The sequence below is a fragment of the Lissotriton helveticus genome, chromosome 11, assembly GCF_964261635.1.
Source record: "Lissotriton helveticus chromosome 11, aLisHel1.1, whole genome shotgun sequence".
Taxonomy (NCBI): domain Eukaryota; kingdom Metazoa; phylum Chordata; class Amphibia; order Caudata; family Salamandridae; genus Lissotriton; species Lissotriton helveticus.
The window spans coordinates 468,248,313-468,275,608 of NC_136072.1; the positions used below are offsets into that span (position 1 = coordinate 468,248,313).

Sequence of the window (27,296 nt, forward strand, 5' to 3'; positions counted from 1 at the left end):
CCAGCAAAGTAGTCCCTTGTGGGCGTGTCTGCGTTGTGCTGTGGGCGTGTGCTGGGGGCATGACAAACGCTGGGGGCGTGTGGTTCGTTCCGCCCTTCATGGCATGTCTCATATCGTGTGCTAATCCCACCCTGCTCCCTTTAAATACCCCTGCATCCCATAATCATAACCCACCCTTACTCCTTAAAATACCCCAACACCCTTAAACACTAACCCATCTTAACCCTATAAATATACCCTGTACCCCAAACCTATCCCTAAACCCTAAAAATACTCCTGTACCCCAAAACCCAAACCTAGCCCTGAACCCTATAAATACCCCTGTACCTCAAAACCCAAACCTACCCCTGAACCCTAAAAATACCCCTGTACAAAAAACCTAGCCCTGAACCCTAAAAATACCACTATACCCCAAAACCACCCCTGAACCCTAAAATACCCCTGTACCCCAAAACCCAAACCTAGCCCTGAACTCTTAAAATACCCCTTATCCCAAAACCCAAACCTACCCCTGAACCCTAAAATACCCCTGTACCCCAAAACGAGCCATGAACCCTAAAAATAACCCTGTACCCCAAAAGCCAAACCTACCCCTGAACCCTAAAATACCCCTGCACCCCAAAACCCAAAGCTAGCCCTGCACCCTTAAAATACCCCTTTACCCCAAAACTAGCCCTGAACCCTTAAAATACCCCTGTACCCCAAAACCCAAACCTACCCCTGAACACTAAAAATACCCCATACCCCAAACCTAGCCCTGAACCCTAAAAATACCCCTGTACCCCAAAACCCATACCTATCCCTAAACCCTAAAACTACCCCTGTACCCCATAACCCAAAACTATATCTGAACCCTTAAAATACCCAAACGCCCCAAAACATATACCTCAGTACCCCAAAACATATACCCCTAGACCCATACTTACCTTATCCAAACATTAAAAAAAACATGCTTTTACCATTCATGCATTTACAACGAATTTCGTTGTAAATGTATGCGTGGTAAAAGCATATAAAATGTAATGCCATGCGTTATAATGGCATTGCGGAGTCATGGTACTTTCGTAATGAAAGTATGTGGAGTGATGGGTTGCGGAATAATGGGTGTTTACCCTCCCCCGGTAAGTACATTGGTGGCACGGCGGCCCAAATCTCCAGCAACATACTCATATTTGTTCACCACCCATTTGAAAAATGCACAGGTCTCTCTCATTGATGGCCAGCACCGACATACACTTTTAGACACACCTCCCGCCACAAATTCTAGAATTCCAAACTTTAGAGCTGGGGAGTTACGTTCGAATCTCGGCATCAGCTCAACATCCTGTGATTCCAGGCAAATTGCTTGGTCTCCCCATGCCTACCACAAATGAATGTGTTCTTCTGTAATGTAAATTGTGCTCATGCCATGTTGTCGAGTTCGCGCTATATAATATTGCAAGGAAAAATAAAGTAGGGAAACTCGAGGTCACACACTACTGAACGTGCAGTCTTAAGTGCATCAGCAGTGCACTGTGAATCAGAGCTTTTCACAGGCCTGTCACAGATAAGAAAGGTTATCAAAACGAAATCCTACAAAACAATATACTACTGGCCGGCAGCAATTCATACCCGGACAACGTCGGGACGGGCTGCTAGTAATATATATTTATATATACACATATCCAATCCAGCAAGTCTATGGTACTTTGCCCTCTAGAACTTGCTATTTGAGATGTTCCTACATGGCATGTAGAGAGGAACTTACAGATCGAGGGATGTTAGATAAAAAGTGAAATCTGGAAACGTCACAGATGGTATGAGATAAATTGGCAGGTACATGCTGAGTCAATGTACCGGTACTATATCTGAAAAGTTGGGCTACAGGAGGCTGGACGTTGAATGGAGTTTGACAATAAATGGGTGGCCTGCCAGTATCGCGTTAACGGAGCAGGGGGCTCCACACCGGGCCATCGCAAAAGGCAAGTTCTGGTGGTTGGGCTGAGAGAGAGCTCTGCGATATAGAATCAGGATTACAAAGGCTGAGAGCATTGATGGTTTCTTCAGTGTGTCATTAAGCATAATCATCTTATGATTGCTATGAGGAACGTTTGGGTATATGTAGCTTGCGTCGCCTTCTGTACTCAAAGTAGTATGCTGAATCTAAGATCAAGTGGGGCAAGGTGAATGCAAGGGATTAAGTATCACTCAAAACATTACATGCCATTCAAAACACATCTGAAGCTTGGGATGACGCGTATAAACCCACAACAAAACTTAGTAGACTTGATGAAACACAGGTAATCTGCTACAAGTGGATACATACATCTCAGACTATCTGTCCCCTGCATTTCCTCTATCAGAAGTTTGCGACTGGTGTTTCGTATAGCTTCAGTGTTAGATCCCTGGGAACACGTATGACCAGTTATCTCCGTCCTTACCGCCCTTGCACGTATATACCAACTGCACCGTATAAGTTACACTCTGTTTCCTCCATTGCGTCCTTAGGGTAAACACATCTGTTCTGCTTGTCTATGGTGTCCTTTAGTGGTACTACTCACTCCACCTGCACTGACAGTTACCTTCTCTGATCCACCATAACCCCTACACTGGCACCTCCACTGTACACCCCGTACCTCCGCTGTCGTACTCGCTCTCCATTCTCCTCCACGGGGCCTCGCTCCCCCACGATTATCCCGCTTAGCTAGACCAAGTACAGTTGCTATTAGTTCTAAAAAGAGAAAAGAACCACTTCACGCAAAGCGTTACGTGCTGACGTTAAACGTGTACAATGAACATGCGCCGACCGGCTTCTCTCCAGAGGTGGCGTCGCATACATTGTGACGCAACGTCTTCACGATATACGGAAACACTTTGCGTTGTGAGCATGCGCGTTCTGGTGCGTATTCCTCCGACTAGTAGTGTTAGCAAGAAGCATAGAGGCTAAGGTATTACAGTTCCATTCTTGCTTATCGCGAGTTCCTGGCTGCGTATTTGCTTCCAGAAATACATTTACAAACACTGAAGATGCATAACGCACGTGAAAATATTGTTGTAAAAATGTTCGGTCTTCCGTGTCGCCCTTTAAAACGCAGGAGGTACTGTCACGTGACCAGTACTATGAGAACAAGCACTGGAAAAGCCAACAGGTCTCGCCTCTAGGGCACTGCAAATGCTGTTTAGCATCAGTAAAAATAAACAAATATATTTTTAATGGTACTTTATTTGTGAGTATCAACAAAAATAATTATCTAGCTCTATTTAATCTTCGGTTACGTAGTATTTATTTATGCATTTCTATTCAGGGCGAACATTATCCAATGGTGCTAGAGTGCTTTACAGTGGACATCCTATGATATTGATATGATATTTACAGAGGTGTAATGTTCGTGTTTTCCCTTAAAGGACACTCAGTGACACCCAATCTGCAGGTAGGTATATTTTATATTTATTTATATTCTAGGGAGAGCACCGGGAGACGTCCGCATGGGTCGCGGACTCCTTGCTCTCCGTCGCACCCAAAATGGCCGCCGTGCTCTACGTCATCACGTCGCAGTGTGAAGAATAGAGCACGACACTACATATATCCCTCCTTTATATATTATACATTTCAACAAAGTTAATGTCTCTCAGTCTACCTGCTGGTTGGCTCATTCCCATCTTCCATCTCAAAGTCTCTGTACCTCAACAGTCTTACCACGGCTCTGCCAGCACGGGTGCGTATCACTGGAGTACTGGAAGGGTTCACGGTAACTTCTTGGGGATTTCTTACTCCGGTTCTTTCTGTACTAAGGGGAATTGCTTTTTGAGGTGTTCCACTGGTGCTTCCCGAGAGTTCCATGGTGTCTGGATCGCTCCCCATCTCCACTTCTTCTTCTCTCTCTCTCCGGGATTTCCTGCATCTCCCTCCACTGGGAAGACCTCAGTGAGTGGACTCTGGGGGTTTTCTGCCTGTCCATCTTCTCTTTTATTCCATTGCAATATCTTGTTTCATTTGGACATCCGATCCAGAGACCAAACGTTCCCGTCGCTCAGCAGGGCCGCTCGGTTATAAACCTCTTTCACTTGCAAAGGTGCACTGAACTTGCTGTCGCCTTTCCTTCTCAGTTGGGCTAGTTTGACTGGGACCCACTCTCCTCTCTCTAACTCCATCTCCTTCACGTTGTGTCTTCCGTTGAAGTGTTCTGTGTATATTCTTTGAGCCTTTTCCAAATTGTGGTGAACTACTGCTGGAGACCACTTGCTCCTGACGGTGCGCTGTTTCCAAGCGATAGTGTCCTTAGTGAAGGGGTCTCGACCTCTTAGGATCTGGAAGGGGCTGTACCCCGTGCTGGTCGGTGTGATCCTGTAGGCCCACAACGTGCACTTCAATTCTTTTTCCCAGTCCTTTCCGGCTCCTATCGCACACTGTACAGAGCCCATGACGACTCTATTGAACCTTTAGGCTAAGCCTTTTCCCGCCGGATGATATATCGATGTGTGTTTGACCTTTATGCCGATCCTTCCCATGTAAACGTTCCATTTTTCCGACGTAAACTGGGGCCCATTTGTCGCTTAGTATGGAGCGTGGAATACCTTCCCCGAGGAAGATGGCTGTAAGAAACTTTAATACTTTGTCTGTGTCCATGTCTTCCTGTATGTCTATCTCTGGCCACTTGGAATACCTGTCCATGAGCACCACTACATGTTTCTGGACTCCATGTGCGTCCAGTACTGGACCTAGAATGTCTAGTGATACATCCTACAAGAAGTATTTTCAGCAGTGAACAGGTTGTAAGTGCCAGATGTAATGGAGGTAGTGTAGCCAAGAGGTGAGTGAACATGTTCTCAAGTGAGAGAAGTATGGCGCCTGCGGAGGACATAATGCCTCGTGATAACTCCGGGCCATCTCAACAGCCAGTCCCTCACCAGGGAATCCTTTCCTATGCTGCGTCCCCCCTCTGACTCTACTCAATGGAATCCTGCTCTCTGTGTTCTTGATCTTGACTTTGGTGACTGTTGTGCATCCCGCCATTTTTTTGAGAGATGGTCTCCGTCTATGCCCATGACCCAGACCCACCATTTTGTCTGACCTTTGTTCCGTTCCTTCTTCCCTCACGACTCCTGATGACCCTTGATCATTTTTCTCTTTTTGCTGGACTGTCTTAAATATATATATATATATATATATATATATATATATATATATATATATATCTTAATATGTACTATATAAATGTCCAAGCCTAATTGCTGTTAAAATGTAATCCTGTGTGAATTTACTATTTGTATAGATAGAACTCTAACCACTAGTATATGTAGTAGACCTTTGTACTTACTACCATTCCTATGTTATTTTCGAGTTTATCTGTTTTTATCTCTTACTTGAGTGACTTTACACCTTGTACATTTGCAATTTTTCTCTGTTTCTATCTCTTATGTAACTCATGTGATCCCAAGTCCTTATGTAACGCAACTGAATCTTTTGTAAAGTGCTCTGACACTTTCGGGTAATGTTCGCGCTATATAAAATCGCAATAAAAAAATAAAGTAGCTGCAATGTCTTAGATTAAATGTCATTGAATGAGGAGTGCTTTCAGTTCAGTTTTGAAGGTCGTCAGCGAGGTGTTAGTGTATACATGCTAATAGGGCTTTAAATGGGATGAAAAAACTGGAGGTGTCTCTCAAAGGGGCGAGGACAATATAATTAAGGGCGTGGCTTAAAAACAGGTAAGCTAAAAATCTGTGCTTAGCAAAGTGTGCTGCCTGATTTGTATTTTGCTGTATCTGTCATCGCATCAAGATATATAATGCAACAAGTAACATCATACCTACAACAAGTCAGGAGTATTGGCTTTGTCAATGCTTGTTAGTTGCATAAGATAAATACGCAGCAACTATGTCTTGTATATAATATTGAAAAAGCTTCCACTTGGGTGCGTGGCTAGCAGCCAACGAAGATGGCCGCAGCCTGAGAGCGCTCCGAGGCCGATAGAGTCTCTCCCTATCAATCCTGATAAAAATCTGCCTGCACTTCGCCATCCGAACCTGGGAATGGGCGCCGGAACGCTGCAGTAACAATCGCTGACGATCTCAACGAGCGACGAAAAATAAACTGGAAGGGAGAAACACCGTGTGGAGAGTCCACGGCCTGCACGATAAGCCGGGACCTGGCGTTGATGTGACGCAGCGGTCAGCTAGAAAAGCAACGGAAGAACTCCTGGGTGGATGTCCACTGAGGTCCTAGTGCCACGCCATCTCCGATACTGTGCACGGAAATAACAGACTGACGACCGAGGGCTGAAGTGCTCCGGTGGACGATCGCACAGATAAGTGCGTAGAGAGACGCGGCGGCTGCGGGAAAGAGACATGGTGTGAAAGCATACAGCTCGGTGCCAGAAAATCAAGACCGGGAACATCGGGAAGCCTGCAACAGCGGGGGCGCACAGTATACATGCACAAAGCACCAGCAACTAGAGAGAAAGGGCGGCGTTGTGGGGCGCAGACTCGACCCTGAAACCGGGCCACCAGAGGCGACATAAGGAGCCTGACTAGCGTCAAGGAACAGTTAGACACTGGTGACTTTCTGCAACCGCCTGAGCGCGGTATAATTACAAGCAGGGCCTGAATCACGACGGCCTGATTTGCAAAGGCCCACATAGACTGGGGAGGCTACAACCTTTGTGCAGAGACAATAAGCGCAGTCTCGAGAGTGCAGCAGCTGAACCCAGCGCCATAGGGTAAAAGCACAGTCTAAGTGGGGCCACAGAGTGATCGGTAATTAACGTGCAGAAGCTTCACCCTGCCAAAGAGTCCAGGTGGTCAAGATACACCAAGGACCCCAAACCCCATCAGCGATAGGCACGGGGAAAACTGAAAGACCGTGCATGGACGTTATTCGCGCAGTCAGGCAGCAGTGAGTACCACCTACCCAGAGACGGCATTGAGAGACACACCACGCACTCGCATCATGGGAGGAAGAGGCCAACGTGCGACGCAACAGAACAAATTGGAAAAATATGCCTATCGGAGCGAACAGCCCCCTGACATGGGGTCGCAAAAGGGCAGCCAAGATGGCCTCCAGTCCACAGCCACCAAGGAAATAACGTTATAGGACATAATGCTTGCACTGACCCAGGTCCAATCCTCAATTGGTACTATATCCACGGACATCACACTGCTGAGTGCAGATGTTTCTATAATCAGTACCCGGCTGACAGAGGTTGAATCCACGATGGCGACGCTTTCCTCCGATACAGCGTCATTGCAACGACAAGTTCGTAAACTGGAACAGGGGCACAAACAAATGGAAGCTAAGTTGGATGACCAGGAAGGCCGTTCTAGACGCAATAATATCCGCCTGGTGGGAGTGCCTGAAAGTGTGAAAGGGCCAGGCCTTGACCTCTTTGTGGAAGACCTGATTAAGACCAAACTGCAACCAGGTGGATTGTCCAGTTTCTTCTCCGTGGAACAGGCACACCGAGTGCCCGGCGGATGGCCCCGACCAGGCGCCCCACCCAGGCCTATACTGGCACGCATGTTTAACTTTCGCAACCGCAACGCAATCCTGCAAGCGGCCTGTATTGCGCTCCTCATGCTGGTGGAAAATAGCACAGTGATGATGTATCCGGGCTACACGGTGATGGTGACGAGGCAAAGAAGAGACTTCATGGAAGTGAAAAAAGAACTGCGCAGTTGCGACCTAAAATACGCAATGCTCTTCGTGGTGAAATTGAGAATGGCGGCAGAAGGAAAGACATGGTTTTTCGCACCACCGCAGGAGGCCCATGACTGGCTTGAGGGATGGAGAAAGGCTGGGGAGCCCAGACAAGGACAAAAAAATAGACAGCTACCTGGGAGATCGGAATAATCCACAGCTCAAGAAGTGGAGACACCTATGGAGGTGGCGTCGCAAAACATGACAAGAGACTCAGACTAGGACTTAATCTGCCAGAACAGTGGAATCTCTATGACACAGTCACCACAGGGCCGAGGACCTAACAGCCTGCCGGTGATGGGTTGCTGATAGAAACAGTGAGGATTTGGATGTGTGAGCCACAGGTACTGGCCCACTGGTCCCTGCTGCTGATGGGACTAACATTACTGAATGATATAAGTCAAGACATGGATACACTGCTGGACTAAGGGAGAGACCCGGAGTGGTTGTGAACTGCTCTCCCCCCCTCACGCAAGTACACAGTTCTGGGAACGAAGCACTCTGCAAAGTTGGGGAGGCGGGTAGATCAAAGTGCGCTAGGCAGGGAAGCAGGAAGGTGGGAGGGAGGAAGGTTTCAGTTCAGGGGGTTTGAGTTTGATTATGTTATGATGCACACGACAAACGACGACAGCACGCAATCTAGAAACAAGACACACATAATATGCGACACCGTTAGCCTTACGATCCATGACAGCTACAGATTCAAAAATTCCAGTCGCTAAAGTAAGGCATGCCCCATCACCGTACTATCCTGGAATTTAAATGGGTTGAGGGATAAGATAAAGAGGGGCCTGGTTCTTCAATATATCAAACGAAAGGGACCAGCAGTGGCACTGCTACAAGAAACACACTTGACGGGCACAGCATGTAAAGCCCTGGACAGATGGGGTTACAAGATGGAGGGACACTCGGAATTCACTTCCGGCTCCAAGGGTGTGGGAATTCTTATCCAAAAATGTTGCCCCATAATACTGACTGGACCCTGGGCAGATGAACAGGGGATATTTGCTACAATATCATGTCAATGGGAAGGGAGACACTACACTATGGTCTCGGTTTACATTCCACTAGCACTGCATCAAATGTCCCTCCCAGCACTGGGAAAATGTCTGTTATCGCTCCCTCAAGGGGAACTTGTCATAGGGGGATATTTCAACACTACAGTTAATGCTGCCATAGATAGAAAAAAACCCAGGGGCCCTAATGGCCCTAATCTCAAATTAAATGACTTTGTAAGCGCGATCGGACTCACGGATGTCTGGAGAGCCAGGCGCCCTGAGGAACACCAGTATACCTTCCACTCAGGGGCACACAATAGTCTCTCTAGAATAGATTACATATTTACTTTGGCAGCAGGGATGGAAAGAATACAAGAGGTGGCACATTTGCCCTGGGGCATATCAGACCACTCACCAGTATGGATCACATACACATCCTATATTCCGGGGGGACATAGACTGTTTCCGCTCTACCCTGGCTACTTAATGAACAAAGTGATTAGGAAGGGCCTAGTTACTACCACCAAACAATATTTCGCTGAGAACATACACTCAGTCCCCGCGCCAACACACTGTGGGAGGCATATAAAACAGTTTTACGTGGCCAGGCGCTTCCCTGGTGGCAAATTACATAAAAGAGCAACAGCACCAGATCCAAACGTTAGAGCACCAGTTAATATGTGCTGAGGTGGACCACGCCACGACTATCACGGAGGAGACGACACATCGACTACACTTAGCCCAACAAAAATATACGGCCTACACATGGGAGGAGACAAAATCCAAACTCACGAACACGCAACACATGATTTACGAACAAGGTGATAAGGCAGGCAAGCTCCTGGCATGGCTGGAAATAAAAGAAAGAGCTGATAGATGGATAGCCCAGCTGCAGACAGAACAGGGAAAAACAACCTCAAATCCCCAACAAATAGTAGACACATTAGCGACCCACTATGAGACAATATATACACCCTTGGCCACAAATACACTGGAAGAAAACTTAGGGCCAGATGTAGGTAAAAAATATTTACCGATCCTTAATTACCGATTTTTACCGAATCGGTAAATAAGAATCGGTAAATAAGAAGGGGGGGTATGTAGGAACATCCAGATGTTCCAATTACCGATTCGGTAAGAATCGGTAAATAAGAATCGGTAAATATAGAATCTGTAATTACCGATCGGTATTTACCGATCGGTATGGCCAATGCATTCCTATGGGGCAAAAGTCCCATAGGAAAGCATTGGAAATACCGATCGGTAATTACCGATCGGTAAATACCGATCGGTAATTACCGATCGGTAAATACCGATCGGTATTTCCCGCGTCGGCCAGCAACCAAAAGTGAAACTCAACACAAACAGCCAATCAGGTGCAACCACCCTCCCCCTTCCTGGCAGGAAGTGTGCACACAGGCAGCTGCAACTAATTAGAAGGTTCTGGAAAGGCAGTTGGAGCAGAGAGACTGCGAGCAGCAGCAGCAGCAGGCAGAGCTTGTGAATTGAGAACACTTTAAAATGGAAAGCAGCAGGGAAAGTGAGCAAGCAGAAAGGAAAAGGAAACTTAAGTTCAGTAGTACTGAATTACAGGTGCTTGTTGAGGAGGTGGTCAAGGTACACCACAGACTTTTTGGAAAACTGTCCCTCACTGTGGCAGAATCCACAAAAAGGAAAATATGGCTGGACATCCTAGATAAAGTGAATGCTGTGGGAGTGACCACCAGAGTGACAGAAGACTTAAAGAAGAGGTTCTATGACCTAAGGAGCCTCACAAAGAAAAAATTGGCTGATCGCCACAAACAGTCACAGAAAACAGGTGGAGGAAAGAACACAGCACCCCCACTCACCGAGCTTGAGGAGCTGGTAGCCACAACCCTGGAGACTGAAAGTGTCCATGGACTGGGAGAAGTGGACAGCTCGGCTAAATCTGCAAAAACAAAAGGTAAGATGCATGCACAGCAATCCCCCTCCCACCCCCATCCATCCCTCACCCCTTGCAGCTCAGTTACCCCAGTCCCATGGTGTGTGTGCAAAACTGTAGCAAAGCATCATGGTACATGTAGTCAGTCTTTGAAAGAACATGTGACATAGCACTGTAACCAACAAGTAATTTAAATGTTTGCAGACAAAATGAAGGGCAGGCAGCATGTTCAAAGTGCAAATTGATATGTTTAATTGTAGTGGCTGTGACACATTAGCACCTAGCTGATATGTGCCCATATGTCCACAGGTCACACATCCAGAAGGCAGTCCGAGGAGGCAGAAGGCACGGCACCCCAGAGGGATGACAGTCAGGATCCAGGGCCCAGTGCATCCCAGGACACAGGGGTTCCGAGTGGGCAGCCACCCTCCCAAGCAACAGACATCAGTGAGGAAATGCATGGATCCCCAATTCCCTCACAGTCACCACTATTGGTGTCATCACCAGAAATGCCTGCATCCCTTGAATTGGTAACACCTGTTGCACACCCTAGCAGGAGGCATGTTGTTTCCCCACTGCTGCAAATGGAGATAGGTGCTGAGGAAATGGTGGGTGTAGAGTCACATGACTTGTCTGAGGCTGACATCACTGCCACACTGCAGCCCGGCACAGAGCCTGTACCACCTACCACTAGAAGGCGCACAGTCCAAGGAAGGGGTGCAGGTGCACGTGGGGAGGGGTCCAGTGTCTTCCAAGGCCTGGAGGGATCGATGGTCAGGATACAGAGGATGCAGGGCAAGGGCATCATGGCCTGTCAGAGACAAATGAGAAACATGAACATTAACATTCAGGACATTGGCAAGGGCATACAAGAGCTTGTGGAGGTGAACAAGTGCATGGCAACAGGCATACAGCAACTGTGCACTAAACTTGACTCTGAAATTGCTGCAAGGCGCAGGGACAAGCAGCGAGCACAGAGAGCAGAGAAATCCTTACACCGCCTGGCAACAGCCACATCCCTGCTATGCAGGCGTAGCATCAATAGCCAGGAAGTCCTGACTAATAATACCAACCAGTTAACAAGGGGCATAGCTGGAATGACTGGTGCGCTGGAGGCCCTACTCAATGCACAAAGTGCACGAAGTTCTGCTCTTGACGTGCCGGACAGTGAACCTAGCACCAGTAGGAGCAGCACAGCTAGCCCACATGGTGTTGAGCCAAGGAGGAGCAGCAGGCGACAGGGTGAGGCTACAGGCCAAACGCCCAGTGTACAGGCTGAGCCACAAACACCTGGCAGTGCAAAGCGTGGCCGAAAATGAACATTTTTTACTATGGCCTACTGCCTGTGGACATTTGTTTCTTTAGTTGTTAAAGTTACATTTGCACATTTGTGCCATTTAAACAAGCCTAGTGACAATATGCAACTATGGTGGGTGGGTTCAAGACCTGTCTGAGTGTGTTTGCTCACTGTGAGCATTGATGTCAAATGCTTACTGATGCTCTTTTTTACTTTACCATCTGTTTATGAAACCTAAATAAACAGAAGCTTGTGCTTTGACTATAGCTCAGTGTCTTCACTTACTCAGAAATAGTTGCGTGTAATCTCCTCACGTCTTAATCTGCCATCACTTGGTGTTGACACTCCTGCAGGATGTCTTTCAGGCACAGCATTGTCGTCGTCGTGATCCTCATAGTCACTTAACTCCACCTCAGTCCCCTTCTTAACAGCCAGATTGTGCAACATGGCACAGGCAGCAATGATCTTACAGCATGTGATGGGGGTATACTGCCTTGCACCTCCACTCTTGTGCAGGCATCTAAACCTGCTCTTCCATATTCCAAATGTTCTCTCAACAACATTGCGTGTGCGCTTGTGTGCCCGGTTGTACCTCCTTTGGCTGGGTGTTGAGGTAGGGGGTTAGTATGAATGAGCGAAGGGCATATGCACTGTCTCCTGGAAAGAAAAGGGAATAATTTACTCACATGCATACATGTACTGCTAATTGCAATAGGTCTAATAGGTGTTGCACACTGTGTCTTACCTAGGAGGTAGCCTTCACCAAATTCCCCTGCAGTCAGCCGTTCATAGATGCCACTGTTCTGAAATATATATGAATCATGGGTACTTCCCGGGAATTTAGCTACGAGGTCTGTGATGTAGTGCTTAGCATTGCAAATCACCTGCACGTTGATGGTGTGGGTTGATTTCCTATTGCGGTAAATGTATTCTGTGGCAGCAGGGGGACAAATGGGGATGTGTGTGCCATCAATGCATCCGATGATATGGGGAAATCCTGCCATCTGGTAGAAGTCCGATTTGGTTTGAACCAGTTCTGCATGGGTGGATGGAAAAGAAATGTAATGGTCCATCCTGTGCAACATGGCGTCAAGGAATCTGTGAAAAAACCTTGAGAGGCTGCTCTGGGTAACCCCTCCCACCACAGCAACCACGCTCTGGTAGCTCCCTGACGCCAGCAGGTGGATGCTGCACAGCACCTGTACATGTGCTGGTATTGCATGTGCCCTTGGGGTGGGGTGCTCCAACAGGGGTTTGAGGTCCCTGATGAGCTCCATGATGGTGTCTGGAGCCAACCTGTACCTTTGCACAATCTCTTCCTCTGTGAGCATGAACAGGGTCACCCTCTGCCTGTAGACCTGCTCCTGTCTCAGCCATTCCCTCTCTCCTTCCTCCTGTAGCCGTAGCCGTCTTGCAATTACATAGAATGCAGCCATTTTGCAAACAGAATTGCATTTTGGGTCCTTTTTTATAGGCTGTACCTGGTTAACACCTGATTTGAATCCATGGTAAATACCGACTCTTAAATACCGATTTTGGCCCAAAATCGGTATTTCAGAGCCTCCCTACATCTCAAACTTCAATTTTACCTATTCTTAATTACCGATTCGGTATTTTACCGATCGGTAACGTTACCGATTGGTAACTTTGCCGATCGGTAACTTTACCGATCGGTAACTTTACCGATCGGTAACTTTGCCGATCGGTAACGTTACCGATCGGTAACTTTACCGATCGGTAACTTTACCGATCGGTAACTTTACCGAATCGGGAAATTTACCGATTCGGCCTATTTTCTGTCACCTACATGCCGATCTCCAGATACCGGTCGGTAACGGCCGAATTCGGCCGTTTCCGACCGGTATTTGGCTACCTACATCTGGCCCTTAGTCTTCTTAAAAGATATCAAAATGGCAACACTGAACCACGAAGCCTCCCAGTCTTTAGAAGCAGACCTGACCCAGGAAGAGCTCATACGAGCAATCAATAGCCTACATACCAGTAAAGCCTTGGACCAAATGGTATTCCAGTAGAATTCTACAAAAGAACGGCCACCATTCTCGCACCACACTTACTTAATATGTACGAGGACAGTAGAAAACAGGGGGAACTCCCTAGAGACCAGCGCTTGGCCACGATAGTCGCTATATATAAACCTGGAAAGCCACCACAAGACTGCATGTCCTACAGACCGATATCCCTCATAAATGCTGAAGCAAAGATACTGGCAAAAGCGCTAGCATTACGATTACAACCATATCTGGGACCGGTGATTCACCCAGACCAATTGGGATTCATGCCTAACCGCAATATTTATTTATTTATTTATGAGATTTGTTGAGCGCGCAAATACCCTAGGGTGTCTCGGTGCTTATGATAGAGTGATTGTATGGTAGGTGTTTATTGATTGAAAAGCCAGGTTTTTAACTGTTTACGGAAGGTTATTAAAGATGTGGTAGTTTTAATTTGGTGCGGCAGAATGTTCCAAAGTTTGGCCGTAGTAATTGAGAAAGATCTGTCACTCCAGGAAACTTTCTTTGTTTTTGGAACCTGCAAGAGGCTGGCAGTGGAGGACCGTAGTACACGTGCTGGTCTGTAGGGACATAGGGATTCTTTCAAAAAGGCAGGTCCTGATGCGTGGATGGTCTTAAAAGCTATGCATGAGGCTTTGAATTTAATTCTGTGTCTTATCAGTAACCAGTGAAGCTGTCGAATTCTTTTAGAGATTGATTTAAATTTAGGTGTTCCTGTAATCAGTCTAGATGCTGCGTTCTGTACCAGCTGCAGTTTATTCATTACTTTTTCTTGAGCATTGACGAGGAGTAGTTACAATAGTCAATGCGTGACATCTCCAGAGTGCTGACTAAGGTTTTTATTGTGCTTGTAGGAAGGTAGGGGAGGAGTTTCCTGATCATTCTTATTGTGAAAAACACGGAGGAAACCACGCGTTAGCATGATGCATGAATGGCAGTTTGTTGTCGAAAATCACCCTGCCCCGCAATGTCGGCATCACCCGGGTTCTCGCCATTGCCCGAGGACGGACTCGGAAGCGTCCGTAGTAACCAGGACTCCCCCCCCCCCCTGTCCTCTATCGTAGGAACCAATACCCTTCGGAGAAAACCCGGAAGTGACCCAAACTTACCCAGGAAGTCCATCCCTCCAGGAACTGAAAGCAGGAAGTCGCAAGCAAGAAGGCGGAAGGACTGCAGGAGGAGTGGCAGGAGATCCAGGCTGAAGAAGCAATAGGTCGAGAGACGGAGACGGACGAGGGAGAGGAGGAGTGGAGCGAGGAGTGGTGGTGTCCAAAGGAGGTGCCTGGGGAGCGGCCGTAGCTCAGGAGAGCTACGGCGAAGTCGGTGAGTACCCATATCCCCGGGGCAAGCACTGTACCACGGTAACAGGCGAGGCGAGCACGATATTGTATATAGATAATTCCCACGAATAGAGTTCCACGTTGCACTATAGGAGAAGTGTGGCTCAGGGGTTAGAGGCGGCAGAATCGGAAGCTGAGATCGGTCCTGGACCAGGGTTCAATTCCCCGCCTCGGTGGGTCTTGGGCTCAAAAATTCCACGGACTTGATAATTCTCGTTCCGGTGCCTACTCGACTCACGGGTTCACACTCTGCGACTCTGGGCAATAGCTTGCTTAATCTCCACTACGGCCCCTCGTGGCGGGATGCCTGGCTTTCACCTTGTGGATACCCTGCTGGGGTTATCTCACAGGGGAATACCAGGACGGGTTCCCAAGGCAAGCGCCTTGATGCCTTCGGGTGATACGTGCGCTATATAAATCGCAATACATACTATACCCGTTGTATAGCACCTCCTCAAAGCCTCACTACCCTTTCCCTTTACCCGTCCTGCACGGGCTGTATAGGAAGTGCCGAGCACGGTTATTCACACCTGAGCAGTAGGTTTCTTTTTCTTCTCTCCTTCTCGTTTCCCTTTCTATCGTCCGCCTTCCCCCCCTGCCTTACCGTCTCTATTATAAATCCTGTTAGAAAGGCGACCCCAGGGGAGACAGAAGATGTCTGACTGACCACCCTGAGACCCACCAATCCTTATGGAATAGGCCGAACGCCGTCGAGAGGCCTCCTTGGCGAGGCTCCTCTCGTACAATCGTACCTGACGAGCAAACACACCACTACAGATGGACACCTCACAAGAGTAGATTCTTAAGAGTCTTTATATATATATAGGCAAGTTCTAGCAGCAATCTGTACAAAGGGGTTGAGGGACCTTAAAGTCTCGGTTTCTGGGGAACGGGGTAGCGGGACAGTCTTGGTAACAATGGGCACTAGGATGCCCGGCGCACAGCTCTCAATCCTCGAGCTGGGGGGGGGGGGGTGCCAGGAGCCGCGACAGCGTCAGCAGGGCTCCGAGGATGGTTCGGCATGGTCGGGCCGCGACAGCGTCAGCAGGGATCCGAGGATGGTTCGGCGTGGTCGGGCCGCGACAGCGTCAGCAGGGCTCCGAGGATGGTTCGGCGTGGTCGGGCCGCGACAGCGTCAGCAGGGCTCCGATGGTTACGAGTTCAGCTAGAGCCGCGACAGCGTCACCAGGGCTCAGGTGGTTCAGTCCTTGTTGCGAAGAGGGAGCCGCGACAGCGTCAGCAGGGCTCAGCGTGGTTCAGTCCTTGTTGCGAAGAGGGAGCCACGACAGCGTCAGCAGGGCTCAGCGTTCCGAGGGTGAGTTCTTCTCAGGGTCAGCCGCGATCAGATCAGCAGGCTTCCGGTCCAAGATACAACTGCTGTCCCAATCCAGGGCTCGCCCAGATATAGGACTGGAGTCCTTTGATGTCCGGACCCTTGCGCCTGGGGGTCAGAGGGGCCGGGATGAGTGTGTCCAGACACCCAGCAGGGGGGTGGAGCCAGCGCCCAGGGAGGCCGGAGGGCGATCGATACCAGGCGTCCGGGGACGGCTGGAGGGCCATCGAAACTCCCCTCCTCCTAGATCCGTCGAGTGGTCACTCTACCACCTGGGTGGATCTTGGTGCCTCGATGTCGGGCTCCGTTGAGGCCGAGGCCGGGGTCGGGCCGAGGCCACGTGCTCGGGACGTGATGGGCCCAAGATGGAGTCGGGTCTGACAGGGTGGTCCGGGGTGGTAGCTGGACCTGCAGAGTTGGGGGCGTGTAGGGTTCGCCGGGTTCCAGGGGGGAGAGCCGTGGGTTGTCAGGGTGGCTGCTCTCGTCGAGAGTTCGTGGAGAGGAGTGCCAGTGGAGGCGACAGCGGGTCGATGGAGGGCCGATGTCGTCCCTGGCCCGCCATGCGGGAGGGGTAGGACCGCGCCACGAGGCCGGGTCCAACACACGTCCCCTCCAGATGAATGCAGGGAGAGTCACCCATCTTCTCGGGGAGTCTCCTCGCCGAGGCGGAAGAAGCGGGACAGGCCGTCGGCATTGGCATGGTCGTTGCCAGGGCGATGCTCCACAGTGAAGTCCATCCCTTGGAGAGAGATGGACCATCGCAGCAACTTCGGGTTCTCACCCCGCATCTGCATCAGCCAGTCGGTCTGGACCCGGAAGTGGGTGCCGAAGAGGTAGGGCCGGAGTTTCTTTAGGGCCCATACGACAGCGAAGGCTTCTCTCTCGATGGTGCTCCATCGTTGTTCTCTAGCCAGCAGGCGCCGGCTGATGAAGGCCACAGGATGGTCAATCCCTTCGGGGTCAACTTGCGATAGGACCGCCCGATGCCGTACTCCGAGGCGTCGGTCTGGACCACAAACTCTCGGCTGTAGTCGGGGGCTTGGAGCACAGGGGCAGTGCACATGGCAGTTTTCAGAGTCTCGAAGGCTGTTTGACACTCGGGGGTCCAGTGTACCTTCTGTGGTTGTTTCTTGGAGGTTAGTTCAGTGAGGGGCCCCACTATGCTCCCATAGTCTCTTATGAAGCGCCGGTAGTAACCAGTGAGCCCCAGGAAGGCTCGGACCGCTGTCTGGGTGACCGGGGGCTCCCAGGCCACGATGGCGTCAATCTTTGGTTGAAGGGGCGCTACCTGGCCGCTCCCTACTTGGTGCTCTCGACCCTTGGCCTATCTGGCACTTGCTGGCTTTTATTGTCAATCCGGCCCGTCGGAGGGCCGCCAGGACCTCCCAAAGGTGTGTCAGGTGCTCGTTCCAGTGGAGGCTGTACACCGCAATATCGTCCAGATATGCGGTACTGAACTCTTCTAGCCCCGCCAGCACCCTATTCACCAGTCTCTGGAAGGTGGCCGGGGCGTTTTTCATCCCGAAGGGCATCACCTTGAAATGGAAGTGGCCATCGGGGGTCGAGAAGGCAGATCGCTCTTGGGCAACAGGAGTGAGGCCGATCTGCTAATACCCGGCCGTGAGGTCGAAGGTGCTGAGGTATCTGGCGGCCCCCAGGCGATCGATCAGTTCATCGGCCCGGGGGATGGGATGGGCGTCGGTCCTGGTGACGGCATTCAGCCCCCGGTAGTCGACACAAAACCTGAGTTCCGGGGGGGCGCCGGGGGCAGCGGCTTTAGGGACCAGGACAACTGGACTGGCCCAGGGACTGTCTGAGGACTCGACCACCCCTAAGGCTAGCATCTTGGCAACTTCGGACTGGATGCAGGCCCGAACTCGGTCGGGAACTCGGTACGCCCGGTGTCGCACGGGTGGGCTGTACCCGGTGTCGACATCGTGGACACACCACTGGGTGACTCCGGGAGTGAGTTAAAACAGGTCCGCGAATTGTCTCAGCAGTTTTCGGCAGTCCTGGCGCTGTTCGGGGGTCAGGGCGGAGGAGAGGGGGATTCCCTCGACAGAGCCGTCCTTTTCGGAGCACTTTAGGAGGTCGGGCAGGGGCTCGGAGTCATCTTCGGCTCCGTCATCCGTAGCCAACAGCAGGCTCAGCTCCGTGCGGGCAAAGTGAGGCTTGAGCCGGTTGGCGTGTAGAACCCGGAGGGGGTTCCGGGGGGACTCCATGTCCACCAGATAGGTGACGGGGCTCTTGCGCTCCACCACTTTGAAGGGCCCCGTCCATTTGTCCTGGAGGGCACAAGGTTCGACCGGGGACATGACCCAGACCTGTTGGCCCGGCTCGAACTCGATGGACGAGGCGTTCTGGCCATACCAGCGTTTCATCTCCTCCTGACTGGCCTCAAGGTTGGCCTCGGCAAGTTCCCGGAACTTCCGAGTCTGGTTGCGGAGGGTCAGGAGGTACCGGTAGACATCAGGCGGAGCATTTCGGATGTCGGTCTCCCAGCCCTCTTTGACCAGGCTGAGGGGACCTCGGACAGGGTGTCCGTACAATAGTTCAAAGGGGCTGAACCCCAGGGACTTCTGGGGCACCTCCCGATAGGCAAACAGGAGGCAGGGCAGCAGGACGTCCCATTTGCGGCGTAGGGGCTCTTCCAGGCCCTTGATCATCCCCTTGAGTGTTCGGTTAAACCGCTCCACAAGTCCATTCCCTTGGGGGTGATGCGGGGTGGTGAACTTATATGTGACCCCGCACTGTTGCCACAGGGACCGCATATATTTGGATATGAAGTTTGTGCCCCGATCACTCACGACTTCTCGGGGGAATCCTACTCTGGAGAAGATCCCCATCAGCGCCCGGCCCACCACGGGGGCCGTTATGGTCCGGAGGGGGATGGCTTCTGGGTAGCGGGTGGCATGGTCCACCAGGACGAGGATGAAGCGGTGTCCTTGAGAGGTGCGGGGGTCCCACTATGTCGATCCCCACTCGCTCGAAGTGAGTGGTTACCACGGGAAAGGGTTGGAGCGGGGCCTTGCCTTTTCCCCCGCTCCTTCCGCTGGCTTGGCAGGTCGGACAGGTTCTGCAGTGATTGTGCACGTCGTTGCGCATTTTTGGCCAGTAAAAGTGGGTCACCAGGCGGCTGTAGGTTTTGCCCTGCCCCAGGTGCCCGGCGAGGGGCATGTCGTGTGCCAGGTTTAGGAGGAAGTCTCTGAATCGCAGGAGGACCACCAACACTCGGCTGGCCCCTAGTTCGGCAATTTTCTGTTCGCTGTATAGGAGGTCGTGGTCCCAGTAGACCCAGTGGGACCCCAGGGTGTCCCCAGCGGCTTGAGCGGCGGCTTGCTGCCGGGTCCCCTCGAGGGAGGGGCAGGTCTTCTGTTCCTGCCGGAATTGTTCTCGAGTGGGACCACCTTCATGATGCCATTGGACTAGTTTGTGAATGTCGCCGAGCTCGGGGAGGCCGTTGCGGTGGGGCTCCGGCGGCTCGGACTCAGGGTCGGCTTCGTTCTCGACGGCGGGAGGCGGCGGCGCGGGCCACTCCTGTTCTTCGGTCGGGGCGGCCTCGGTCGCCGCCGGGGCCCGGGCTGCCATGGATCGGGTGGTGGCGCAGACCCACTCGGGTAGTCCCAACATCCCCAGGTGTTCTCTCCGCTCGACTTGGGCCCAGGGGGAGCTCTCGAGGTCGTTGCCGAGGAGGCAGTCCACGGGGGCGTCGTCCTGGACGGTCACCTTAAGGGTGCCCGACACCCCTCCCCACTCGAAGGGGATTCGGGCCATCTGGCACAGGGTCTCGGAATTGTCGGCGGCCAGTACAGGGCATAGCACGTTCGGTAGGATCTGCTCGGGGGTCACTAAGTGGCAGCGGACGGCCGTCACACTAGCCCCAGTGTCACGGAGTGCTTCGGTCCGTCGCCCATTGATGTTGACCCACTGACGGTACTTTTGGGTGTTGCTCGGGAGGGGAGCTCGGGGGATCATGTCTCTTTCGCCCAGACAGACTAGGGCCATGGCGGCCGGCTCCCATTCTGTCTGGTCCTCGTTGTAGGCCTCTTCCTCTTCTTCCCATCCTTCCCCCAGGGCGGCGGCCGTGATCTGGCAGGTTGGAGGCCCGGTGGTGCCGGTACGCTGGTTCAGTGGGCAGTGGGGGTCACTGGAAAAGTGACCTGGCCGCTGGCATCTGTGGCATGTAACGTTCGGGCGGGGCCCCGGCCGTGCTAGGGGGGCCCCTCTTCTGATCAGGGTTGGCGAAATGTTATTCTGGGGCGACCCCCGGGGCGGACTCCGGGGTGGTGCAGACGGGAAGTCTCGGCTCCGGTTCTGGCCTCCTCCGCCGCCTCACTGGCGGGGGTGCCCCTGGGAGTTCCGTCCTGATTCTCCTATCGGGGTCCGGGGGACCCGGGTGCTCACCCATCGCTCGGCCTCGACGGCGAGTTTCCGTGGCTCGGTTAGTTTGCTGTCGAGCAGATGCTGTCGGAGCTCGACAAAGCAGTTGTTGGAGAGGTGCTCCTATACGATGAGGTCGAACAGCTGCTCGTAGGTGGACACCTTGCTGCCCTTGATCCACCCTTCCAGGGCCCGGCTATAAAAGTTTACGTACTCCACCCATGTGGTACCGGGGATCTTTTTACATTCTCGGAATCTCTGCCGGTACATTTCAGGGGTGAGGCCGTAACGGGTGAACAGGGCGTCCTTCATGTGATCATAGGAGGACATCACGTCGTCGGCTAGTTCCAGCAGGGTGTCTCTTCCTTCGCTGACGAACTTCCCCCATAAGCCGGCACCCCAATCTTTTCGGGGTACGCGGTGCGCGGTCATGGCGACTTCGTAGGCCTTAAACCACTGCTGGATGTCGTCATTTTCATAGTACTCTTTGACGACATCCTTGGGAATGTGGACCTTTGTGTCGGTAGGAGGTGGGGGGCTTCGGTTCACAGCGGCGCCAGCTTCTTCGCTCTTGGCCTTGATCTCCAGTTCCTTGAGGCCACGCTCATGCTCGAACGTGAGTTTCTTTTCTTCCAATTCTCTCTGCCTCCGTCTTTCCTCCAGGTCTCCTTGCAGCCGGAGTTGCTCGATGGCCATTTTCTTTTCCGCTAGTTGGAGTTCTCCGTCCAGCCGGAGTCGGGCGAGCTCCAACTCATGGAGCTGGCTTCTCTCTCGCTCTTGGGCATCTTCGTGGGAGAGGCCCGGGTCTCTGCTGGTGGTTCTTTCTACCGCTGGGGCAGTTATGGTTCCCGGGTACACGTCTGGGACCGGGTCACCTTCAGTTTGGGGTGGCGTTGCTTCAGCCTCCACCCAGGTTTGTAGCGCTTCTTTAAAATCTTCTTTGGTGCTTAGTCCGGTGGTAGCGATACCTAGGTTTTTGCAAAATTGTTTGAGTTCTTTATGGGTGTATTCCTCCAATAGTTCCTTTTGGAACTGTAGGGATGTTCCGGCTTCTTTAGTGGTCATAGTTGCTGTGGGTCTCTGTTAGTAGTGGGCGAGTTACTCGCTGTACGATTTGCGTCGGCTCGGATCCCGTCGCCTGCCACCAATGTTAGAAAGGCGACCCCAGGGGAGACAGAAGATGTCTGACTGACCACCCTGAGACCCACCAATCCTTATGGAATAGGCCGAGCGCCGTCGAGAGGCCTCCTTGGCGAGGCTCCTCTCGTACAATCGTACCTGACGAGCAAACACACCACTACAGATGGACACCACACGAGAGTAGATTCTTAAGAGTCTTTATATATATAGGCAAGTTCTAGCAGCAATCTGTACAAAGGGGTGGAGGGACCCTTAAAGTCTCGGTTTCTGGGGAACGGGGTAGCGGGACAGTCTTGGTAACAATGGGCACTAGGATGCCCGGCGCACAGCTCTCAATCCTCGAGCTGGGGGGGGGGGTGCCAGGAGCCGCGACAGCGTCAGCAGGGCTCCGAGGATGGTTCGGCATGGTCGGGCCGCGACAGCGTCAGCAGGGCTCCGAGGATGGTTCGGCGTGGTCGGGCCGCGACAGCGTCAGCAGGGCTTCGATGGTTACGAGTTCAGCTAGAGCCGCGACAACGTCAGCAGGGCTCAGGTGGTTCAGTCCTTGTTGCGAAGAGGGAGCCGCGACAGCATCAGCAGGGCTCAGCGTGGTTCAGTCCTTGTTGCGAAGAGGGAGCCGCGACAGCGTCAGCAGGGCTCAGCGTTCCGAGGGTGAGTTCTTCTCAGGGTCAGCCGCGATCAGATCAGCAGGCTTCCGGTCCAAGATACAACTGCTGTCCCAATCCAGGGCTCGCCCAGATATAGGACTGGAGTCCTTTGAAGTCCGGACCCTCGCGCCTGGGGGTCAGAGGGGCCGGGATGAGTGTGTCCAGACACCCAGCAGGGGGGTGGAGCCAGCGCCCAGGGAGGCCGGAGGGCGATCGATACCAGGCGTCCGGGGACGGCTGGAGGGCCATCGAAACTCCCCTCCTCCTAGATCCGTCGAGTGGTCACTCTACCACCTGGGTGGATCTTGGTGCCTCGATGTTGGCCTCCGTTGAGGCCGTGGCCGCGGTCGGGCCGAGGCCACGTGCTCGGGACGTGATGGGCCCAAGATGGAGTCGGGTCTGACAGGGTGGTCCGGGGTGGTAGCCGGACCTGCAGAGTTGGGGGCGAGTAGGGTTCGCCGGGTTCCAGGGGGGAGAGCCGTGGGTTGTCAGGGTGGCTGCTCTCGTCGAGAGTTCGTGGGGAGGAGTGCCAGTGGAGGCGACAGCGGGGCAATGGAGGGCCGATGTCGTCCCGGGCCCGCCATGCGGGAGGGGTAGGACCAAGCCACGAGGCCGGGTCCAACAAATCCATCACCACCCTGGTTTCGGTGAATGGTAAGCAGTTTGTATAGTCCGACCGGACTAACGACCCTTTTTCTTTATCTCCCACACGCCCTCCACGGACTACCCGGAGTCATTGTATCAGTAAGAAGACGTGGGCGAAGCAAGCGTGGACAGAACTGATCCCGGGAAGAAGATCCGGAATTTGGTCCCTCCAGAGCCCCGACTATTTGTTCCTTTCCCCTACCTCTTCTGTATTACTTTAATAAACATCGATAACATTGCTCACCTGATACGGCCTCCACGTCTGTCTTTCCAACCCGCACTCCCCCCACATTCACACACCCCTAAGTTTCTAACTTTGGTGACCGGGGTGGGAGGTAGTCCAAGATCTTCTGGCCACCAAGTGGGGGACCAGGCCGGAGTGAGATTACCCAAAACCATTACCTCAGTTACAGCTATAAACCTGAGGAGGCTCCACGGGGTGTTGGCACAGAGATCCACTATAGACAAAGACGCCATAAGTATGTCCCTGGATGCACGAATGGCGTTCGACATGGTTGAATGGCCATTTCTTTTTACAGTTCTTCGTCACCTGTGATTTGGTCCCAAGTTCTGTCAATGGGTAAAACTGCTCTATACTAAACCCATGGCGCAGGTGGTGGCAAACAGGCACATGTCGGCTGATTTCCCCTTGGGTAAAGGACCAAGACAGGGATGCCCACTGTTGCCTCTCCTATTCGCCATAGTGCTGGAGCCATTGGCGGCGTGGATACAACAGGACCCGGTAATTCGCGGACTCAAATGGGCCATGGGATGGGAAGATCGCATTTCGCTCTTTGCGCATGATGTGCTGTTATATTTAGCATCACCTGCACGGTCACTTAATAGCCTCTTAGACATCTGTGCATCATATGACCGGGTATCGGGTTACACAATAAACTGGGCGGAATCGCACATTTTTATACTACATGGCCCTACCCCGAGACTCCAGCGTAATTGTGACATACAAATAGTTGACAAAGGGTTTAAGTATTTGGGAATCTACATAACGCACCAAGACAAGCTCTTCACAGAAGAGAATGTCATGAAACCCCTGGCACGCATTCGCCGGGATGTTAGCCACTGGCGATCCCTACCACTCACATTGCTGGGTAGGGCGGCCCTCTTTAGGATGATGGCGCTCCCCAGATTCCTATATGCCTTACAGAACACACCATTCCTGGTCCCCCCGGCTTATTTTGTAGCAATAAACTTGGAGGTAGCTAAATTACTATGGGATGGTAGCTCAACCCGTATAGCCAAACGCAAACTGATAAAGAGTAGGTATGACGGGGGATCGCACTACCTAATATAGGAGCATACTACTGGGCGTCTCAACTTACAGCTATAAATCGATGGTTGCACGCGTCACAAGAGGAACCGGCCTATCGCATGGACAGACACCTCTTGGTAGTAGACGGGATGATGAGGGCACTCTCTAATAATACCAGAAAAATGACCCTGACAGGTCCAACAACACATACAGTTAAGATATGGCATGAGGCACAATGGGCATTGGGATGGGAGGGAGTCACGACACAGGCAACGCCACTATAGGACACACAAAAGTTGGCTTCAGGCAATGGGACCTGATCGGCATTTCAAGGGTGGGTGCCTTATGGAGAAAGGTTGGGATTATTCCATTCACACAATTACAAGTGATTTATGGCCTGGGGACGACGGAAACTTTCAGATACATACAAATTACACATGCACTCAGGGCCCTGATCCCGCCAGGCTCACAAGTACCAGAATCTTCAACCCTGGAAGACCGACTACTCACAGATCATATGACAAAAAAAGCCATCTCACAAACATATAGGAAAATAGTAAATAACCAGCCAGACCCCACAACGACTCTTGAAACAAGATGAGAGGAAGATATTGGAGAATTAGACGAGGAAGACTGGCATGAAGCAATAGCATCCCCTAAAGAGGTGGCAATCCCTTCTAGGCTGAAACTAATAGAACTGAAGGTGCTACACCGCACCTACTACACAAGAACACTGTTAAACAAACTGGGCGGTCAGACACCCCTCTCTGCCTGCGACAGTGTGGCGTGCTTGGCACGTTCTGGCATACAATCCGGCATACAATCTGGCATTGCACAGAAATTGTGACATACTGGGAAGCAATCATGCATACGATATCGGAGGTGATGGGGGTAAAGGTACAGCCAGATGTCTACTTAACTTTTGGGAACCCACGGATCTTAACCATGCGGCTCAAGATTGGGTGACCCTGGGGATTGCAATAGCTAAGAGAAATATAGCGCAGCTCTGGGGATCCAGACTGACCCCAACCCTCGGACGATGGTCCCAAGACATGGACGGTGTAATGATGGCAGAAAAATCTATATACTTACATAGAACATGCCCTAAAAAGTGGTCCCGGGTGTGGGGAGGATGGAATAGATACTGGGTCAATATCTGCGAACCCCCAAGAGAGGAATCACAGTCTGAGGAAAGTGAATGATTATCTATTGAGATTATAATGTTACAAGAGATGCTGATCCCTGACATATGTGAGGTAAAGTGTGCTAAAGAAAACCCCGAAGCTGTACTGTTTGAATCAAACAAAAGGTTACTAAAATATTGTGGTCTTGTAATATGTGGTGTGCACAATGCGAATATACGAATTAATGCATCGTGGTATAATGACAAAATTGTTAATAAAAAGATTTATAAAAAAAAGAAAAAGCTTCCACATAAAGCCCTGGTGACACAATGGGAGTGTTGCTGTTCCTGAGTTTCAAAAAGAGAAGGGAAATCCTGAGAGAAAATAACTCTCTTTAAAAGATTTTCCTTCCCCTATAACGGTCACCTGGCATGATGTCATGCCGTAACTTTTCCACTAGTGAGAAGTGAGCAGTGGATTGCCTGTACCAGGGCACAACACAGAGCCTAATATATACCTATTTCGAGGCCCCCTTTAAACAAGCATTTGCAATGCAATAGGTCTCGCATTAGGAAAGCTTGAGCTATTGGTATTGAAAATGACAACCTTTTTATTCATGTGTTGGTTTTAAAAGTAGCGAAATTAATAGCTTTGTAATTTACAATGCCAATAGTTAAAATTTTTGCAAATGTGACACCTATAGCATTTGTAATGCAATATGTGTTGTATTTACGTGACTTACATGTATTGATATTACAAATAACAATGGCTTTACATTTTTTTATTAATTAATACTTAAATAAAAGTTATTGGCAATAGCTTAAACTTTTGTAAATAACTTATGAAGATTATGTTCAGTGTATTTTATTGTGACGAAAATCCAAGAACAGAAGTGAAATATTAACATCTTTTTGTGACTTTTGTAATAAAGCTTGAAACATTGAGAGAACATATTTGAACCAGTTGTTGTTGAATGGTTGCACAGATTGATGCTGTGGTAGCGCTGAGTGATGTTGTGGTGGCGACGAGTGATGCTGTGGGGTTCAGTGATGCTGTGGTAGCGCATAGTGATGTTGTGGTGCCCCTGAGTGATGCTGTGGTGCCCCTGAGTGATGCTGTTGTTGTGCGATACATAGAGTGAGGGTGATAGATAGCTAGAGGGAGGGGGAAAGATAGATAGAGTGAGGGCGATAGATAGATAGAGTGAGGGTGATAGATAGATAGATAGAGTGAGGGCGATAGATAGATAGAGTGAGGGTGATAGATAGATAGAGTGAGGGCGATAGATAGATAGAGTGAAGGCGATAGATAGAGTGAGGGCGATAGATAGAGTGAGGGCGATAGAGTGAGCACGATAGATAGAGTGAGGGCGATAGATAGAGTGAGTGCGATAGATAGAGTGAGGGCGATAGAGTGAGGGCGATAGATAGAGTGAGGGCGATAGAGAGAGGGTGATAGATAGAGTGAGGGCGATAGAGTGAGGGTGATAG

The 27,296-nt window shown here is 51.0% G+C and overlaps 1 protein-coding gene across 5 annotated transcripts in view; it reads right to left on the reverse strand.

The window, feature by feature from the left end:
• Positions 1-2,804, reverse strand: part of IWS1 (interacts with SUPT6H, CTD assembly factor 1) — a 318,075-nt gene extending 315,271 nt beyond the window's left edge. For 4 of the 5 annotated variants that reach the window (XM_078666044.1, XM_078666042.1, XM_078666043.1 and 1 more), the window contains exon 1: positions 2,616-2,762. In XM_078666044.1, the coding sequence (XP_078522170.1) occupies positions 2,616-2,640 (25 nt within the window). In that variant the 5' untranslated portion in view covers positions 2,641-2,762. Of the gene's footprint in view, positions 1-2,615 lie in introns of all 5 variants that reach the window. The other variant, XM_078666040.1, reaches the window with a different exon arrangement.
• Between the last annotated feature and the right edge of the window lie 24,492 nt (positions 2,805-27,296).